Source organism: Dreissena polymorpha, chromosome 15 (genome assembly GCF_020536995.1).
Source record: "Dreissena polymorpha isolate Duluth1 chromosome 15, UMN_Dpol_1.0, whole genome shotgun sequence".
Taxonomy (NCBI): Eukaryota; Metazoa; Mollusca; class Bivalvia; order Myida; family Dreissenidae; genus Dreissena; species Dreissena polymorpha.
The window spans coordinates 9,969,554-9,991,354 of record NC_068369.1 but is presented as its reverse complement, the minus strand read 5'-3'; the positions used below and the strand labels follow the sequence as shown (position 1 = coordinate 9,991,354).

The following is a 21,801-nucleotide window of genomic DNA, read 5'->3' as shown; positions in this document are numbered from 1 at the left end:
ATGGCATTTAATTTACTTCAGATCTTTCGCTTAGATACAGTTCTGATAACTGTCTATACTATTAAAAATAAGCAGGAATACACCACTCCGGTGTCACTCCTGCGAGTCAGACTCTGAAATGCCATTGTACTATTAAAATGTGTCATTTCAAATCAAGAAAGCAATGATAACTGAATAAAAACCAAGGTTTCATCTTAATAACTCAATTTCTACAATGTCAGTAATTAAAAAAGCTTGTTTAAACTTTAACCAACGTGGGAAAAGGTTAATTTATTTGTAACAGTAAAAACAAAACATTATTAATCATAAATACAAATGTGCATGCCAAATATAATAAAATGCATAAAAATGACAAAACGCAGACTGATTCATCACTAAAAGTCTCAAAGCTATGTCTACTATTTGTCAAGACATAATTAATTGTGACTTCAACTATGTTGGATAAAATTGGTCCAATCATATAATACTGTTCATGATTAGTTGAAGTCTACAACAGACTCGCACATGTTCACTAGTGCACAACATACATATGCCACTTTGTCAATAGTTGTTAGGCCGCGTTCGTCTTTGGTCATTACAACATCAATTGGTTGAGTCCCATTAAGGAATGTGAACTTCTGTCTAACCAATCCTATGACACGTTCCACATGAATTCTTACATTAGCAATTTTCCTGGTTTCTTCTAAATCAAGTGGCGAGAGTTGACCCTTGCCTTTTGTAAATGCTGGGATGTTGACTGATGCACAAAGCGTTCCAACACTGTCGCCAATGTCAAAACCCCTGTCAGCAAGAATCAAATCCCCCGGTAACAGCTTGTTCAAAAAACCACAGTGCTCGGTAATGAATTTATCGCTGGTCCGTCCTCCCCATGACTTAGAAATGAACGACACAACTCCTTGAGGCGCAATACCTATAAGGAATTTCACGGTGTTGTGGTGCTTATAATTGGACCATGTTTCACTGCGTGCCATTAAATTGGAGGGACATTCAATAAACACTTCAAAACAGTCTATTATAACACAACACTTTTTCCCAAAATGCTTTTGAAATTGAAGTGGCATTGTCTTCTGTAGTTCTTCTCGTTCTGGCCATCTGACAATACCTTGTGTCCGTACATACAGCACATCAATAACATCTACAAAAATTCTGGATATTGTGGATTTTGAGACCGCCAACTGAAAGGCCAGGAAGCTAATAGTCAAGTTCAGCCTTAATCTAGCCAGTGTCAAAACCAAGCACTCAAATTTTCCCAAGGTCATTTTCGGTGGTAAACATTCTTCAACAAGTCGAAACAGTGCCATTAACAATGCGAAGCATGGTAAGCCTGTTAGCGATCTTACTTTTTCATCATTTCCTTCTAAGGCGCTGTCTGAATAAGGATTTGTGTTCTTCAATTTTTCCTTCAATTCATGATTTTTACACTTCAGTTTTTCATTTTCCTCTTTGGCTAAAGCAAGCTGCTTTTGTAGCATTTCTACCTCAGTTTCTGGCAATGGCTCTTCTGAAGGTAGTGGGGTTAAATCTTCAACCGGCTCATCTGTCGACATGTTTTCAGCGAACATTAATAAAGTCTTGGCTGCGTCAGACTTCTCTGCACGCCCCTTCTTACGGAAGTACCGGCTGGACATGTTGTCAGGTGTATTGACCTGCCTACTGGTTCCCATGTTTAAGAAAGGAGTCCAGTCTGGATTATCCCTGGCAAACAGATCTGCCTTTTTCTCTGAAAAACAAAATGACACATTGGTTAATATGGTTTTAAATGAATTAATAAATAAATGGTTTGAAATCATTCCTTCATAAGACTTGGAAGTATTTAAAGTATTTTATCAGTAATAATGTATTTAATACATTCCTCTTAAAACATTTTTTAAGCATGTATAATATATATTATCTACTTGTGCTTATTTTGTATTATATTGTGTGTATTTAGACGATGCACATTCGTATAAGTCTTAATAAACTGTTTGTTCTGCGCTTATCAGTTATAAAATCAACTTACTTCCAATAAAGTGATCGGAGCATATTCGAATGTTCTTCACAGTTTTGCCAGTCAGATCCTGATTGAGACTTGCAAGCCATTTTCGCCGTCTTTCTTCGGACAATTCATGGGTCTTTTCACATTGATTCGTTATTACTTCGGGTATCCTGTAGAAGGACCTGCCTTTTTCTCTGTCCGACCTATTATGACAGCCAATGACACGGCAATAATTTACCATTTTGTTGAATTTATCGGAAATCAATTTTTACTGCTATTGTTCGATCAGGAAGCTCTATCGCCAAGATGGCTGCCGCGCATGCTCGCTGAGCGTGAAAACGGTCTATGGACGTTATTAATTATGTTATACTTATTTTTGTATTTCATTAAGAATTAGAACGTGTAGCCCTTTTTGTTAACTGTTTTTAGCAAACGATTCGCGGCTTAATAAGACACGGAAAATAGTTAAAGCGACACTTTCATTTAAAGGTTTAATGTGAACAATATTAAATGAAACCTTTTTTGGTATTAATATATTTTATTGACATGTTAAATTCGATACTTGAAAAGGTGTTTAGTCTTTAAAAAGATGTCGCTGATATTGTTAATTTCAATAACTGTTAATATGCTTAATGTTGTGTAAGAAATTGAATAGTTTCACTGAGTTTTATTCCCGCCTAAAATCCGATATCGTAAAACGCGCAACGCTTAAGAATAAGGTCTCAATAAGTTTAAGTATTCAGATCTGAATATCAGCAGCTGTGCCAGCTGGGAGCCCCGTTTTGGCTTTAACAACCGCAAGCGAAACAACATACTTTTTTAAGTCTTGCACTAAGACTCCATGATCACAAGTATAGGTCCCTGCTGTGGCGTATGACACCATAGTGTTATTTAGTATTGGTCGGCACAGTATCTGATCATAACGAGACAATTGGTTTGTGCTGAACACAGGGGCAATAAAACCACAGATCTATCAATAAACAAGATTATTGAGATATCTTTTTATTGAACACCGCGATAAAAATGCTCAAACCACGGACTCTAGATTACACGGATAAGAAACATGGCAACATTCTCAGAATCATCACTGCTATATGTGTAATCACCTAACAATTCGTCTAAAAATAATTTATATATTTGAGTTGAAGACGATGTACTGTTGTATAAGTCTGAATAAACTATCTGTCTGCCTGTCTAAATCAAAGCCGTCATCGTCCCAGTGAAAAAAAATCTGATTTTGAATAGTTGAACATGATGCCCTAATGTCAAAATACGAAATGACCCGCGTAACACCGACCGTGATTTTCAAGAATCTTTAATAAATTGATAATTTAAGGTAAATAACATTTTATATAATTATACATAATTCCCTCGTTGATAATTAACAGCAAACGATGAATGTTTTTGACACCCATTTTATTTCAAGTATGCATGCAAAGCCGAATAAAATCGAGAGGGTCCGCTATATACGCTGTTTCATCATAAATTTAACACCCTTTCTGTGTTATAAACAAGAGCTGAAATAGTTAATTTATTAAGATTTATTTATAATAAGCTTTATTGATATGTTTCGTGAACAAAATACTACAATATATCATAAAAAATATAATAATCATGGCAAAGGAAATTCAATTGACGGTTTCTAAACAAAAGCATAATCGCCGAGACCGTAGCATCAGTTCAGTGCGTTAGGAACGCGCGCTACTTTCTTCCGCCTTCATTCCTTAATTACTTTCGTTTTTAAACATTTTTTTTTCTATCGTATACAGAATTCTCTTCTCCTAAGCAAGATGTAATTTTTAAAACTGAACTCCAAATATAAACGCTACAAATTGGTATTAAGTACAAACATGTAAACCGTAAATCTAGATTCTAAAACTCCAAAACGGTATGATATTTGAAAAAGTTAAAGTTATAACTCGCCGGGCTGTCGAAATCAGAAGAAAAACTTAATATATATTTATATATCTGTTTACTACGTAACGTAAGCTTTCTAATGATATATAATTTGTCAAAATCGGCCGAGAAATGAAACTATAATTCAACAAAAGACGTGAGTGGGTACATCAAAATGTATAACCTCGGCGCTTTGCTGTACGCTAATAGTACAAAATCGATAGCCACAATACGGTAAAACGCGCGGTGGTAAAACATAAAATGTTTATTTCTTGTGTTTATCTCGCTATAAATCCGTTAATAACAAAGTGAATATACTAAAACGTATATTTTTGAAAGAGGAATTAATAAGCAACAAGATAACGTATAAACCAATAAAATCGGATGAATAGTTTTTGCATAAGATTGAATTTACTACAGTAAGGGTCAAATACTCGATTCATCTCCTAACAATATACACTCCGTGATACAACTGGTAGTTTTAACACACACATATAGGTTCCATTTAATTAAAGAGTACAGAAAGCTAAAAAGTGATGTGGTTTGTTGTACAACAACAATTGGTTATGTGTAACCTATTCAAAAAATAATTTCGTTCAAGATAATTCAATGTAATTCTATAAACGACAAACACACGAAGTGTGTTGTGTATGTTTATTTTTAAAAATGTACATAAGTGGTTTAAAAGCACAATTTTTACACATTTAAGAGGTAATCGCTCACATATATTTCTAATTAATGATAATTGTATGCATTAGCAAAGATTTAACGAGAAAAACTGAAGTTTTAGTTGAACTCAATTTGCTATAGGAAAACGACGGTAGCCGTTTAGACGTAAGCGGGGTAGCTTACGTCTAATTATTTGGACTAATAACAGATGCCCGTTTTGCAAAACTTATTTCCGTCTATAAAATTTAAACCATCAATATGTTTCGCACAATACGATCTAGTCCAAATAATTAGACGTAAGCTACCCGATGTAAATCGACCTCATATTTATAGGAGTAAATACGATCAATCTTTAAAGGATTCAATTTTATTTGTTGTTTAATGCAGTTTTAGTGAAGAAATTGTGCATAGAGCACGTGTTTTTCGTTATTTTCAATGGGTACGAAATGGGTGCGAAAGTTCTGTTTTGTTCTGGACCCGTTCGTACCAATATTTAAAAAACGGAAAATATACCGTTTTTTAAAACGGTATCGAAACACAAATACCCTACTATAATTAATTAATTATTATAAATATTGTTTGTATTTTTTAGGTTAAAAACGATGCTGTTGAACTCGGTTCCCAAATGGAATTCCCTTGTCCAATTATTCAGGCAATTTTTGGCAAGTTTAAAAATGGCACATATAAAGATATTTTAAAAATTCAAACTCATTTAAAAACTGCAAATCAAGGCCTACAAACTGATTATAATCATTTAGCAAATAAACATATTTGAAAAAATCACTGGGGATGCTACTTGTAAACACTCTAGCTAGAGGCCACATTGATCTACATGAAACATAGCCAGAAGATTTGTCCAAATGATACCTCGATCGAGTTCGAAACTGGGTCATGCTGGGTGAAAAACTAGGTCTCTAGGTCAAAAATAAAGATAAACCCAGAAACACTGTAGAAGTCACATTTCATTACCAATCTTCATATAACTTTGTCAAAATGTTTGTCTTAATGATATGTTGGTTGAGTTCAAAAGTGGTTCCGGTCTGTTGAAAAACATGGCCGCCAGTGGGTGGGGCAGTTTTCCTTGTGAGAACGTGAACAGTCGAGATGTCACATTTTTGGTCAAATGTTCATGAAATTTGGTCAGAACATTTGTTTCCTAGATACGAGAGTTGAGTTCGAAAACGGTGCCCCGTTTGTCCGTCCGTTTGACGTCCATCCAATTTTCATGAAATTTGGTCAGAGCATTTGTTTCCTAGATACTAGAGTTTAGTTCGAAAACAGTTCCCCATCCGTCCGTCAGTCTTTCCGTCTGTCTGTCCCGCAGTTTTGTGTCCGAAGTAATTTCTTTGAAGTGCTTTGGCGGATTTCATTAAAACTTATATATATATATATATATATATATATATATATATATATATATATATATATATATATATATATATATATATTCATACTGGGTTAACTATAGGGTCTGTGATATATTTCCGGAGTGTTGGGTACTTCCCTTTCCCATGCTAGTATCCAACTGAAAAATAGCGTGTTTTATGCGAATTACCTTCAACAACCTATATATAACTCGAAACTTAATATATCTAGTTATTTCTGCAGACAAATAACATATACATTTTTTTACTTTAAACCTCGTATCTGGGTCCCCATGACCCAATTATTTTTTTATATATGTATACTCTGTGATACTTGATACCGACATACCGGGTCCCTGAGATAGTGTCACTTGAAATACGAAACATTGTTTGCTAAAAAATGAGTTGGCCTTGAGCATAGTTATATCTTGCGACACTCGCATTAGAATTGTGGTTAAGATCTTCTCGACCTCAAACTTTATATATTAAATCCTCACGATCAGATGTGTTTGTATTTGTGTGGCCTATGCATGAATCGCTCTGCATGGTTTCCTTGCATTATACATTTAATAACATTTTGAGTCGAATTCATTTTACAGAGGGAATGACACAATGGTGAACTAAATATGTGTTTAATGTTATTTTAATATTTTTTTGAATTTTTGCATTATTTGACTACGTATCGTGTTATTTTCTCCTGTTGCGTGATTTTGTAGTCGCCGGAACTTTTAAAAGCACAATGTCCTTGGTTAAACAATTGAGATAATGTAGGATAGAATCATCCTTGTAGAAATCATTGAATTATATAACAGTGGTGTCCGTGTGATGCAAGCAGCTATAATGAAACAGTTGTCGCTATAACAGTTTCATTGCAAAGATACGTAAAGGTAAAACAGTTGCGGATCGTTAATGGTAAATAGATATGACAACCAAAAACAAAACATTTATAGGATTATTAAATTGAAATGAAAAATAGAAGTCAAACGAATATTTAAACGTTATAACAATATGTATTTACTTATTGTGTTTAAACCTGACGTGATGTCACCCTGGCGTGACACGAGTATAAATGTTTTTTATGATAGCTTCGAAAAGGATTTCAAAGATAATGACTAAAACACGCAGCGATTCCTAGTACAAGAAGAGTACCGCTATTAAGACCACATTGAACACTGTAAATTGCAATTTTTCAAGATTGCATGGTCCCAAAGTATTGAATAAAGAACAAAATACCCTGTTAATTATGAAGTCCGACATGCTATTAAGACCAAGCTGAAAGTAGCGGAACTTTACTGTAGTTTTATGTGCCTTCGTGGAAAATGATCCAGTCATCGATATTCGGTCCACTTCCTCATGTCCAACAGAAAGATATTCATTTCGTGCTTTGAACTATTCTGAAGATTTTAGTCATAGTTATGTCATAAATATCGAATAGGGACTTGTAAAACCAGTTCTTTAACTTGCATTATTGCTTCGCAAGAATGGACCTGTAAAAATGCTTTCAAATTAGTTAAAAGGAAGGTATTTTGAAAAAAAATCTGATTTTGTCTTATAAACAAAAAAAAACAACATTGAATGTGATACATAACCCATCACAGTATCCAATAACAGACGGACGAAAAGATTTGAGTATAGCCTATACCACTTGCGACTGGGTATAATACATAAGAACCTCCAATAACTAAAGGCAGTGGCTAGTCGTACAGTCCCGTACGGCTAGACAAGAGGCTAACCGTACGGCCCCGTACGGCTAGACAATAGGCTAGCCTTACGGCGCTGTACGTATTATAGCCTTTCCTATTGAGATTGTCTAGCCGTACGGCTTATAAAGTATAGAATTGTCATTTAGTGCTGTTAATCAGTAATATGCAGCAAAGACAAATAAGCGCCCGAGCCGATTGTGACGAAGATATTTCGTACATATTTTCCTAAAATAAGGCTAGTATTCCACCAATCCGCATCCGTATCCGCGTCAGTATCCGCAAAATCGTTATACGGACGCTATATTCCATTTATCCGCAAACGGATGCGGACGAGATACGGACGGCATTTAGCACGATGAGAGTAGCTGTCATCTAAAAAATAAACTGAAAATCTATCGAATTCGTGAAAAAATACCCGGAATTATACAACCAACGCAGTTCTGCATATCGTGACTCTGATTATACTTTAAAGTTTAAATGTATGGAAAATCATAGCCAAGGCACTAAAAGAAGATGTTTCAGGTATTTACCATTTGTATCCTTTTACGGACAGAACGATGATTTGTACCTTATATCTACTTAAATTCACGCTTAGCAGCTTGTCCTTCATTATAATTATCTCAATAATTATAATTTTTAGTTTTATCCATATACAAAAATAAAGATACGTTCGACGTATGCGGATAAATGGAATATAGCGTCCGTATATTTTGCGGATACGGATACATTTACAGATAGATGGAATAGTAGCCCAAGAATGCTCACTTGAGCGTTCTATTGCGGACGCCTATTCGCGTGCGGATACGGATGAATGGAATAAGTGCAGTGCATTTCTACTTGTTTTATTTTTTGCGGATGCGGATATGCGGTTGCGGACAGATGGAATAGTAGCCTATAACTGAAGCATTCGTATTTTTAGTTAGTGTTCGTGTGGCGAATAAATGGTTGCAGGAATTTATCAAAGCGCTGACGTCACTGTAGGTGTTCGTTGTTGTATAAGTTTAGACGCAACTCAGTTTAAAAAATTATGTTATAGCTTTTTATATTGCAAGTTTTGAATGGACACAATCCATTCAAAATTATAAAGAGTGTGTCTTAAAGCACAGGTTCAGATGTTTTTTTTTTAAATCATTAATAAAAAATAAATTTTTAGCTTCGTTTTGGGAAAACAGGGCTAAATGCTTATGCATACATTGTCATCCCAGTACAAGAGACCCTTTAAACATTATAAAATAAGACATGTCGTCCTTGTTTAGCGTGTTTGCATTGCACAAGCTTATCAGTATGCACAGGCTTATCTTATTTGACATGCATTAAGCCCTGTTTTCTCTGAAAGCAGCCAGTATGTGCAGATTTTCAATGATAAACACTAGACTGGCCAATATCGTCTTACAAGCTGTTAAACTCTATTACTCATATACACCAACTGCAGTGCACCAGTGAGTTGTGGACTATAAACAGGCAAATGTGGTGGTTATCTTTCCTAGCAGACGCTAGTAGAATGTGTAGTCTGCTGCAACGGACAGTGGTTGTCTTTCCATGTCATAGTTAAAGGGATCTTTTCACGGTTTGGTAAATTGACAAAATTGAAAATAGTTGTTTCAGATTCGCAAATTTTCGTTTTAGTTATGATATTTGTGAGGAATCAGTATTACTGAACATTAACCATGGTCTAATATAGCCATTATATGCATCTTTTCACGATTTAAAAACCTAAAAATTATAGAGCGTTGCAACGCGAAACGATTGAATAATTTGGAGAGTTCTGTTGTTATCGTTTAAATTTGTGAAACTACGAAGATTGCTTATATCAGGTATAGAATACACCTCTCATGTATGCTTGGCAGGATAGCTCATTAGGCTAAAGCGTTTTTTACTCCAGGATTCCGGGGGTCACTGGTTCGAGCCCTTGTACGGGCTACTTTTTTCCATTTTTAAATTTTATTTTTGATTTTTTTTCTGGAGCGTTAAAAATCCAATGTTTACATTCATCAATATAAAGCATCTAATGACAAACTTCAAAACATGTCAAATCTGTGAAAAGGCCCCTTTAAGGCTTCTACGCACATACCGATTTGCAAAAACATTAGCGTTAGCTGACGCTCACACTAAAAATGAACCGTTAAACTAAATTTAGATTCACATCGTACATGCACGATTTACATGCTGGCGAATTCGACTGTACATACATTTTCGATTTCAGAATTTAATATCTGGCTTATTTTGCATATATCGACACATGTTCTTCTTAACTTTTATTTAAGTTTATGTTCAAATATATGTTTAATAAGTTGTTTTTTTTTTATACACATTTTATGTAAATTAATAAATATTTGAAAAAATCGTATAATCTCGCTTTAAAAATTCGTCATCTTTCACGGCTTCCTTTCATGTCATACGGTTGCTTATTTGATTCATTAATTAGTCGACGTTCCTAAGGCGTGAAAAACCTGTATTAAAGAGTTGCGGCATCGATATTTTGAAATTTAATGACGACAGCCGTCAAAGTTACGTTCTAGAAATTGACTTACACACACATAATTTAAATCGGTTTCTAATTTGATTCTTTAATAAGACGACTTTCCTATGTAAGGAGTGAAAACTGTTTTAATTAGTTGCGGCATCGATATTATGAAATTCAATGACGGCCAAGGTACTTCTCAGAAATGGAGTCACACAAATAATTTAATTGTCGTTCAGACAATGGATAAATATATGGTTTCATACAGGCAATTTATCAGTTCACTGAAAATGGTTGTCTTTAACTTAGACAATATCCATAGGAAAGGCTATACGTACAGAGCCGTACGGCAAACCTATTGTCTACCCGTACGGGGCCGTGCGGCTAGCCTCTTGTCTAGCCGTACGACTAGCCACTGTAAAATGTATAGTTATTTCATTTTCATTTTACAAATGTCTTTAAAAATATATTTAAATTTTCTCTATCATGGAAGTGTCATTTATTCATACAACACATGACAAATTATAACAACAATATATGTTAAATTATCTGACCCTTGTCAGACGTTTTATTATGAAACTAATAAATGATATGCATGATTGTCAGATTGTGAAATGCTCAATTCAAGTATTATATAAGAGATAAATGGTGACGGACCCATGACAAACAAATAATTGGAGATAGTAGTAACAATCCATCATAAGTTGCAGTACGAACTAAATGATTATCATGAAAATAAAAACTGATTTAACAAGCAAATTCGTTGAATTGATATCCCCCGCCATTATACTTCTGGATACAAGTTATGGCTCTGGACACACAAAAAAAGCATTTTTTTCAAATACAAAGGGTCATAACTCCGCTATTAATCAAGGATGTACAATGCCATTTGGCGTGCATCATCCTCTTATCCATATATATATACTCGTACCAAGTTTCAATGAAATCTGCTAAAGCACTTCCAAGATATGGTTCCGGACACAAAAGTGCCGGACGGACAGACGGAAAGACGGACAATGCCAAATTAATATCCCTCCGCTGTTGGCGGGGGATCACAAAAATTAAGCAAAATTAATTACATACACAACAAGATGCGTTTGTGAAACCCAATGCCCCGTATATAACGTTTGACCTTGAAGGATGACCTTGACCCTTCACCACTCAAAATGTGCAGCTCCATGAGATACACATGCATGTCAAATATAAAATTGCTAGCTTCAATATTGCAGAAGTAACATAACATGAGCAATTTTGACCCATATATTTGACCTTGAAGGATGACCTTGACCTTTCACCACTCAAAATGTGCAGCTCTATGAGATACATATGCATGCCAAATATCAAGTTGCTATCTTCAATAGTGCAAACGTATTCATAAAATAAGCGATTTGGGCCACATATATTTAACCTCTGACCTTGAAGGATGACTTTGACCTTTCAACACTCAAAATTTGCAGCTCCATGAGATACACATGCATGCCAAATTTCAAGTTGCTATCTTCAATATTGCAAAAGTATTAATAAAATAAGCGATTTGGGCCACATATATTTGACCTCTGACCTTGAAGGATGACCTTGACCTTTCACCACTCAAAATGTGCAGCTCAATGAGATACACATGCTTGGCAAATATCAAGTTGCTATCTTCAATATTGCAAAAGAATTCATAAAATGAGCGATTTTGGCCACATATATTTGACCTCTGAACTTGAAGGATGACCTTGACCTTTCACCAATGATAATGTGCAGCTTCAGGAGATGCATTTGCATGCCAAATATCAAGTTGCTACTTTCAATATTGCAAAATGTTAAAGTTGGCATAAACAGACCAACCAACCAATCAACAGACCGACAGAGCAAAAACAACATGTCCCCCACTACTATAGTGGGGGACATAAAAATAGACTGATCCTACAAGCAAACCCCATATTTACACAGAACAATGTCTGAATTGACATAAATTTGGACAAAAAACATGCATTTTCCTGGATTTGAAGCACAGACCTTTTGATTGCAAACAACAGTCTTACTTACTAAGACATTTCTGAAAATTACACGTTGCCAGCAAAGTACATTTTTAAATCAGATATGCAATGTCATGTCCTTACCAAATTGTACTAGAGCTGTTTTCACTTCGAGTTTGCAAACAGCCTTAAAATATAAACTAAACACTAGAAAAGAATCTTTAACAAGGGCTGTTTGTAAAACAAGCATGCCCCCCATATGGGCTGTCCGTTGTAGTGGCAGCCATTGTGTGAATACGTTTTTTGTCACTGTGACCTTGACCTTTGACCTAGTGACCTGAAAATCAATAGGGGTCATCTGTGAGTCACGATCAATGTACCTATGAAGTGTCATGATCCTAGGCAAAAGCGTTCTTGAGTTATCATCCGAAAATCATTTTACTATTTCGGGTCACCGTGACCTTGACCTTGTGACCTCAAAATCAATAAGGGTCATCTGTGAGTCATGATCAATCTACCTGTGAAGTTTCATGATCCTAGGCATATGCGTTCTTGAGTTATCATCTGAAAACCATTTTACTATTTCGGGTCACCGTGACCTTGACCTTTGACCTAGTGACCTCAAAATCAATAGGGGTCATCTGCAAGTCATGATCAATCTAGCCATGAAGTTTCATGATCCTAGGCGTATGAATTTTTGAGTTATCATCCGGAAACCATTTTACTATTTTGGGTCACCGTGACCTTGACCTTTGACCTCAAAATCAATAGGGGTCATCTGCGAGTCATGATCAATGTACCTATGGAGTTTCATGATCCTAGGCCCAAGCGTTCTTGAGTTATCGTCTGACAACCACCTGGTGGACGGACCGACAAACTGACATACCGACAGACCGACCGACATGAGCAAAGCAATATACCCCCTCTTCTTCGAAGGGGGGCATAATGAGATAAAAGTGCACTTACAAAATCAAAGTCTTTCATTTTGAAAACCAATAGACAGAATTATAACATATAAAAAGTATACAATCTTCAGTACACTGATCAACAAATTAAAACATTTTAAATCATACAATTTGCATAAAATTCAAAGCTTGATATCTCAAAAACTTATCCACAATATTGAAAGATATTAAGAATCTTACAATCTGCATCATAACTAAAGCTCAATATCTTATAAAACTGATTGACTAAACTGCAACATTTTACAAATTATTTAATCTACAAAAAATGAAAAACTTCATATTTCAAAATTCAACCGACAGCATTGACACATATTTAGAATCATACAAAGTTAAAGCTTCAAATGTCAACTTTAAATGAGTCCAAAGTACACGGACTTTAGTGAAACACTGGTAAGGGACTAAAAAGGCAGTTAACAACAAGAGCTGTGTTCGTAAAACACAATCCCCCTTACTGCGCCGCTTTGAAGCCATATATTCGACCTATGACATTGAATTATGACCTTGACCTTTCACCACTCAAAATGTGCAGCTCCATGAGATACACATGCTTGCCAAATATGAAGTTGCTATCTTCAATATTGCAAAAGTATTCATAAAATGAGCGATTTTGGCCACATATATTTGACCTCTGACCTTGACCTTTCAGAAAATTAAAATGTGCAGCTCTATGAGATACATATGCATGCCAAATATCAAGTTGCTATCTTCAATATTGCAAAAGTTATTGCAAATGTTAAAGTTGGCGTAAACAGATCAACCAACCAACCAACAGACAGGACAAAAACAATATGTCCCCCACTACTATAGTGAGGGACATAAAAATAGACTGAACCTTCAAGCAAACCCCAAATTTACATAGAACAATGTCTGAATCGCCATAAATTTGGACAAAAAACATGCATTACCCTGTATTTGAAGCACAGACCTTTTGATTGCAAACAACAGTCTTACTAAGACATTTCAGAAAATTACACGTTGCCAGCAAAGTACATTTTAAAATCAGATATGCAATGTCATGTCCTTACCAAATTGTATTAGAACTGTTTTCACTTCGAGTTTGCAAACAGCCTTAAAATATAAACTAAACACTAGAAAAGAATCTTTCAGGAGATAAAAGTGCACTTACAAAATCAAAGTCTTTCATTTTGAAAACCAATAGACAGAATTAAAACATAAAAATTATGCAATCTTCATTACACTGATCAACACCATTAAAACATTTTAAAATCATACAATTTGCATAAAACTCAAAGCTTGATATCTCAAAAACTTATCCACAATATTGAAAGATATTAAGAATCTTACAATCTGCATCATATTTAAAGCTCAATATCTTATAAAACTGATTGACGAAACTGCAACATTTTACAAATTATTTAATCTACAAAAAATGTAAAACTTCATATTTCAAAATTCAACTGACAGCATTGACACATATTTAGAATCATACAAAGTTAAAGCTTCAAATGTCAACGTGAAAAACACATCCAAGATATCATTTAAACTAATATACTGACAAAGTTTCAAGAAGATTCATAAGTCCATATAAGGAAAAATGCCCCGCCCACTGGTGGCCATGTTTTTCTTAGCAACTGGAACCAATTTCAAACTTGTCCAAATATCATTGGGACAAATCTTCTGACAAAGTGTCATGATGATCGTACAATAAATATGGCTTCTAGAGTTTTAACAGGGTTTTACTTAGCCATATAAGGAAAAATACCACGCCCCCTTAGTGGCCATGTTTTTCCACCAACTAGAACCATTTTTGAACTCATCCAAGATATCATTAGGACAAATCATCTGACCAAGTTTCATAATAATCGGAAAATAAATGTGGCCTACAGAGTGTTTACAATGTTTTAGTAAAGCATGATACATAACCATATTAGGAAAAATGCCCCGCCCCCTGGTGGCCATGTTTTTTAAGCAAACGAAACTATTTTTGAACTAATCCAAGATATCATTAGGACAAATCTTCTGACCAAGTTTCATGAAGATAAGAAAATAAATGTGGCCTATAGAGTGTTAACAAAGTTTTACTATAGCCATATAAGGTAAAATGCCCCACCCCCTGGCGGACATGTTTTTCAACCAACCAGCATCATTTTTTAACTTGTCTACGATATTTTTTGGGATGAATATTCTGACCAAGTTTCATGAAGATCGGAAAATAAATGTGGCCTCAAGAGTGTTAACAAGATTTTACTATAGCCATATATAGCCATATAAGGAAAAATGCCCCGCCCTTTGGCAGCCATGTTTTTCAAGCAAACGTAACCATTTTCAGCTCGTCTAAGATATCATTGAGACCAAACTTCTGACCAAATTTCATGAAGAATGGACAATAAATGTGGCCTCCAGAGTGTTAGCAATGTTTAACTAAAGACATAAGGAAAACTCCCCCGCCCCTTGGCGGCCATGTTTTTTCACTGATCTGGACCATTTTCAAACTCGTCCAAAATATAAATAAAACCAATGTTTTGACCAAGTTTCATGATGATTAGGCAAACATTTTGACTTCTAAAGTGTTCACAAGGTTTCTCTATAGCCATATAAGGAAAACTGCCCCACCCCTGGCGGCCATGTTTTTCAACGGACCGGAACCAATTTTTAACTAAACCAAAATATCATTTAGACAAACATTTTGACAAAGTTACATGAAGATTGGACTTCTACAGTGTTCACAAGTTTTTTTGTTGTTTTTTTGACCTAGTGACCTAATTTTTGACCCAGCATGACCCAGTTTCGAACTCAGTCGAGGTATCAATGTGACAAATGTTCTGCAAAATTTCATGAAGATCAGACAATAAATGTGGCATCTAGAGTGTTCACAAGGCAAAATGTTGACGACATACAACGCACAACGGACAAAAGGCAATCACAAAAGCTCACCATGAGCATGTTGCACTCAGGTGAGCTCAAAAGTTATGGCCAATTTTAAAGTTTTCAGACGGACGGACAGAAGCAATATATTTAACATTTAACCTTGAAGGATTACCTTGACCTTCACTTTTCACCACTCAATATGTGCAGCTTCACAAGATGCACATGCATGCCAACTGGAGCTTTGTCACAGACGTGACATATACCCCCACATAACGCATTGACACAGACTATTTTGTATGCTGTCTTCACAAAACAAGATAATACAATTTATGGCGATTTTTTAAGAATCATTATGCCATTATCATTTATAGCCATTTTTACCTTTGAACTCTTGAATTGTTTCACATGACAAGCCTTCCAATGACTTTGAACAAAATTGATGTACAGAGTCATTTTAAAATCTTACAATGAATGACATATTTATGGCCCAGACAAGATAATTTATTGCCATTTTTGACCTTTGAACTAAAACTACAACTTTGAGTTTGAAGATATCGACGTAATTCTTTCGCGCGACACACTGTCAAATGATGGTGAACAAAAGAGCCAACGATTTTAAAATCGCACAATAAACAACATAGTTATTGCCCAGACAAGCTCAATTATGGCCATTTTTTACCTTTAAACTCAAATTGTGCCCTTGTTCTTGGAAATATCGACGTAATTCTTTCGCCCGACACACTGTTCAATGATGGTGAACAAATGTGCCAAATGATTTTAAAATCTCACAATAAAAAACAAAGCTATGGCCCGGACAAGCATTTGACCTTTGAACTCCCAAGTGTGACCTTGACCTTTGAGATATTGACGTAATTTCTTTTAACGCGACACACCGTTCCATGATGGTGAACAAATGTACCGAGTCATTTAAAAATGTAACGATAAATAACATAGCTATGGTCCGTACAAACTTACAGTTTAAAACATACTAAGTGACCCCATGACCTAGTTTTTGACCTGGCATGACCCATATTCAAACTTGATCTAGACATTATCTACATACAACTACTGACCAAGTTTGGTGAAGATCGGATGAAATATCGGGACAGACCGACAAACGTGACTCCTATATAGCCCCCATTACCAATTGTAATAGGGGTATAAATATCAAGTTGCTATGTTCAATATTGAAAAAGTTATGGCCATATAAGTTTTCGGCCAGATGGACAGACTGACTGACTGACGGACAGTTCAACTGCTATATGCCACCCTACCAGGGGCATAAACATATTCCACAGTTCAACAATTCTTTTTCCATTTTTGTTTTTCCATAATAATGTTATGGACCCTTGCCCTTATCTGGGCCACTGTTCTTCCGGTAAGTATTTTTAGGGACCCCATTATTTTTGAGCCAGATGGCATTTTTTTTTCTCTTAATTCATCTCTAAAAAAGTTCATGAAACATATGTTCTCTTCGCTGGCCCACTTTCGTTTCATTCCTTTTCTTGTCCCTGTCCCTAAAACAAGAATAGATATAAAAAATAAAATAGCAATGAGTATCATGTCAGTGTTTTTTTCAGTTTTGGGGAAAAGGGGTCGGGTCCCCTGAGAGGGGGATAATTCACGTGTAAAAGGGGAAATTTCAATGCTAAGCAAGTAACATACAAAATCAAGTTGTAACACCATAATTCACCATACACAGAGAGAAAAACATTATTCCAACTTTTTTTGTCATCAACATGTTATGTTTATGTTCAAAGATCAACATTTTTTGGCTTTTCTGTGAATTATTTAAACGAGGTATTGATTAAAATTGAACTACACTTCCAAGAGGGGAAATTTTCAAATATTTTTGGGAAAAATATACACTCTAAGCAGCAAACTCATTTGTTCAGTGACTGTAAGCCCTTTATTTTGTTGACTTTTCTACTGAATTGATCCTTGCACACAAAGTATCAACATAAGTCAGTGTTCTGCCGTGGATGCGCCCTTGTGTTATTGTCGCAAAAAACAAATATTTGTCCCCACCCGTTTTCTGTATATGGGTCCGCGGGCGCACATGAATTAGAAATAAAAACTAATCGATTCAATTTGTAAGTCGGTAAAGTAATCGAGTGAATGTGTAACCAGAACAAACTATTTCATTGGACATGACGTCATTTCGCAGCCAATGGTTAATTTATTTAATATTAACACTCTATTTCATTGGTAAGTTGAGATTATAACAACCAATCAGATATCAAGGAAATTCCGAACCTATCAAAATGGCTTAAGTGACAGGCCAAAGAAAACAAAATCCATTTTTTTTTTTCCTCCGGCAAGTAAAATTAGAAAATATGACAATAATATTAACAACCCAACAGAGTCTTCCCAAGTCCCAACATCGTTTAGCAATTACGAAAAAAGTCTGCCCCTAAACGTACATTCCAAGAAAATTGGCTTCAAAAATGTCCTTGGTCACTGTTTGACAAACAACAAAATGACATGCAGATTGTGCATAAAGCAAAAAGAAAACGCCTTTACTATCGGTATTCTAATTATCGAACAAGTACTTTGACATGCGGAGTCCAATGACCATAAATTTTTTCAAAGTTTTGTAAATATGTTGACAACTGTTTGACAGTGTTAAAAAGTTTTTTGAATGTTCCAGTTTTAATAACAATGTTACAACCTGACTGTAAGAAGTTTAAGCACGTTTAAAAGTTCAAGTTAAAGGTTATTAGTTTCCACACATTTAATTCTGCTACAAAATATTTCTGTGTCCCCATATTTTTTCTTTTGTCCCCACTTTTGTAATCCTAAAGGGTCCCCAACAGTAAAATTTCACAGCAGAACACTGCAAGTGATACAATGATTGAATATTGTAGAGCAAGGTTTTCCTGATAAAAATGCACAAAACCTGAACATGTTAGGAGGTAAAATGAACTAACTGAAACTGTTTTAACACCAGTTTTAAACCAATTTTTCACACATATAAGAACTGACAGTTCGCAGAACTATCATTTCTTGGAAGAACAAGTACTAAACATTAACTTTCATAGCAAACTGCCTACTTTGTACTTTACAAGGACTTTTACAAGCACATTGTTGTAACCCTGTAGATCACAGAGGAGGTCGTCTAGAGCATCACACTTGACTTGGACTACTCATTTACTTTAATACAGTCATGACATAAGACTCTGTCACATAATGATAGAAAATGCAGAGAAACCCGTCTTCAAATTTAGTTCATACCTTGAGGATTTGGCTGCCTCATTTCATCATGGGTCAGACTGGCTGGCCCTTCACTGGCAGCAGTTGACATGGACTCTGAAAGAACCAAAGTGAAACCTGTAGATTGCATATGATCAGCACAGTCAACACTGGCATGTTGTATCATGAGAGGCTCTGACTCCTGTACAGATTCTAGACTGTGGGTTGTCTTCAACAGTTGCCTCAATGACTGTAAACATATAATGTCAACAGTGGGGTCTTGTATGTCTATTATCCATTGGTGGATCTTGCTGAAATCTATAGAAAACATGCATGCCCCCCATATGGGCTGTCCGTTGTAGTGGCAGCCATTTGTGTGAATACGTTTTTTGTCACTGTGACCTTGACCTTTGACCTAGTGACCTGATAATCAATAGGGGTCATCTGCAAGTCACGATCAATGTACCTATGAAGTGTCATGATCCTAGGCAAAGCGTTCTTGAGTTATCATCGGAAAATCATTTTACTATTTCGGGTCCCGTGACCTTGACCTTTTGACCTCAAAATCAATAGGGGTCATCTGCAAGTCATGATCAATGTACCTATGATGTTTTCATGATCCTAGGCCCAAGCTGTTCTTGAGTAATCGTATGACAACCACCTGGTGGACAGACGACCGATCGACATGAGCAAAGCAATATACCCCCTCTTCGTCGAAGGGTGGCATAATATATATTGGCTTGGACAACAGAAAATTGTACTAGAATATATAGTCTACAGTTGGGTCATGTCTTTATCATCAATAGATGGGCCTTTATTATATGACAACAGAAATACCATGGGTCAGACTGGCTGGCTCTTCACTTGGCTCCCTCCTATCATGGGTCAGACTGGCTGGCTCTTCACTTGGCTCCCTCCTATCATGGGTCAGACTGCCTGGCTCTTCACTGTCAGCAGTTGACATGGACTCTGAAAGAACCAAAGTGAAACCTGTAGATTGCATATGATCAGCACAGTCAACACTGGCATGTTGTATCATGAGAGGCTCCGACTCCTGTATAGATTCTAGACTGTGGGTGTCTTCAACAGTTGCCTCAATGCCTGTAAACATATAATGTCAACAGTGGGGTCTTGTATGTCTATTATCCATTGGTGGGGTCTTGCTGAAATCTATAGAAAACATGCATGCCCCCCATATGGGCTGTCCGTTGTAGTGGCAGCCGTTGTGTGAATACGTTTTTTGTCACTGTGACCTTGACCTTTGACCTAGTGACCTGAAAATCAATAGGGGTCATCTGCGAGTTACGATCGATGTACTTATTGAAGTGTCATGATCCTAGGCAAAAGCGTTCTTGAGTTATCATCCGAAAATCATTTTACTATTTCGGGTCACCGTGACCTTGACCTTTGACCTTGTGACCTCAAAATCAATAGGGGTCATCTGCGAGTCATGATCAATCTACCTATGAAGTTTCATGATCCTAGGCATATGCTTTCTTGAGTTATCATCCGAAAAACCATTTTACTATTTCGGGTCACCGTGACCTTGACCTTTGACCTAGTGACAATCAAAAATCAATAGGGGTCATCTGCGAGTAATGATCAATCTACCCATGAAGTTTATGATCCTAGCCGTATGCGTTCTTGAGTTATCATCCGGAAACCATTTTACTATTCGGGTCACCGTGACCTTGACCTTTGACCTCAAAAATCTATAGGGGTCATCTGCGAGTAATGATCAATCTACCCATGAAGTTTCATGATCCTAGGCGTATGCGTTCTTGAGTTATCATCCAGAAACCATTTTTACTATTTCGGGTCACTGTGACCTTGACCTTTGACCTAGTGACCTCAAATCAATAGGGGTCATCTGCGAGTCATGATCAATCTACTGACAAATTGTACTAGAATATATAGTCTACAGTTGGGTCATGTCTTTATCATCAATAGGTGGGCCTTTATGCTATGATAACAGAAATACCATGGGTCAGACTGGCTGGCTCTTCACTTGGCTTCCTCCTATCATGGCTCAGACTGGCTGGCTCTTCACTTGGCTCCCTCCTATCATGGGTCAGACTGCCTGGCTCTTCACTGTCAGCAGTTTGACATGGACTCTGAAAGAACCAAAGTGAAACCTGTAGATTGCATTCGATCAGCACAGTTAACACTGGCCTGTTGTATCATGAGAGGCTCTGACTCCTGTATAGTTGCCTCAATGCCTGTAAGCATATAATGTCAACAGTGGGGTCTTGTATGTCTATTATCCATTGGTGGGTCTTGCTGAAATCTATAGAAACAAGGGCTGTTTGTAAAACATGCATGCCCCCACATATGGGCTGTCCGTTGTACTGGCAAGCCATTTGTGAATACGACTTTTGTCACTGTGACCTTGACCTTTGACCTAGTGACCTTAAAATCAATAGGGGTCATCTGCAAGTCACGATCAATGTACCTATGAAGTGTCATGATCCTAGGCAAAAGCGTTCTTGAGTTATCATTCGAAAATCATTTGACTATTCGGGTCACTGTGACCTTGACCTTTGACCTGTGACCTCAAAATCTATAGGGTTCTCTAGAGTCATGATCAATCTACCCTGAAGTTTCATGATCCTAGCGTATGTCGTTCTTGAGTTATAATCCGGAACCATTTTACAATATCGATCCGTGACCTTGACCTAGTGACCCTCAAAATCAATAGGGGTCATCTGCAAGTCAGATCAATGTACCTATGATGTTTCATGATCCTAGGCCCAAGCGTTCTTGAGTTATCGTATGACAACCAC

At 36.3% G+C, this 21,801-nt stretch overlaps 4 protein-coding genes across 9 annotated transcripts in view; 2 read left to right on the top strand and 2 right to left on the bottom strand.

The window, feature by feature from the left end:
* The window catches only part of LOC127860137 (uncharacterized), a 355,128-nt gene that overhangs the window by 118,570 nt on the left and 214,757 nt on the right, over positions 1–21,801 (top strand). The gene's annotated exons all lie outside the window — the stretch shown is intronic.
* Positions 1–21,801, top strand: part of LOC127860164 (protein CDV3 homolog) — a 337,157-nt gene that overhangs the window by 168,898 nt on the left and 146,458 nt on the right. The window lies entirely within an intron of this gene.
* Positions 252–2,262, bottom strand: LOC127860158 (uncharacterized). The gene is made up of 2 exons (XM_052398044.1): positions 2,000–2,262; positions 252–1,720 (listed from the first exon to the last, which is right to left on the bottom strand). The coding sequence occupies exons 1-2, from the start codon at positions 2,214–2,216 to the stop codon at positions 477–479; spliced, it is 1,461 nt and encodes a 486-aa protein (XP_052254004.1). The 5' UTR covers positions 2,217–2,262; the 3' UTR covers positions 252–476.
* On the bottom strand, positions 12,621–21,115 carry LOC127860172 (uncharacterized). Its single transcript, XM_052398070.1, has 4 exons — positions 21,000–21,115; positions 19,856–19,987; positions 19,061–19,135; positions 12,621–17,343 (listed from the first exon to the last, which is right to left on the bottom strand). Exons 2-4 carry the CDS (start codon positions 19,980–19,982, stop codon positions 17,126–17,128), a joined length of 420 nt encoding a protein of 139 aa, XP_052254030.1. The 5' UTR covers positions 19,983–19,987; positions 21,000–21,115; the 3' UTR covers positions 12,621–17,125.

Coding starts and splice junctions, on each gene's coding strand:
- LOC127860172 (XM_052398070.1), bottom strand. CDS start 19,982: ATGTCAACTGCTGACAGTGAAGAGCCAGGCAGTCTGACCCATGATAGG. Junction 19,136..19,855: donor GCCAGCCAGTCTGACCCATG/GTATTTCTGTTG, acceptor TGGTTCTTTCAG/AGTCCATGTCAACTGCTGCC. Junction 17,344..19,060: donor GAGGCAGCCAAATCCTCAAG/GTATGAACTAAA, acceptor TTCTTGTTTTAG/GGACAGGGACAAGAAAAGGA.
- LOC127860158 (XM_052398044.1), bottom strand. CDS start 2,216: ATGGTAAATTATTGCCGTGTCATTGGCTGTCATAATAGGTCGGACAGA. Junction 1,721..1,999: donor CTCCGATCACTTTATTGGAA/GTAAGTTGATTT, acceptor TTTGTTTTTCAG/AGAAAAAGGCAGATCTGTTT.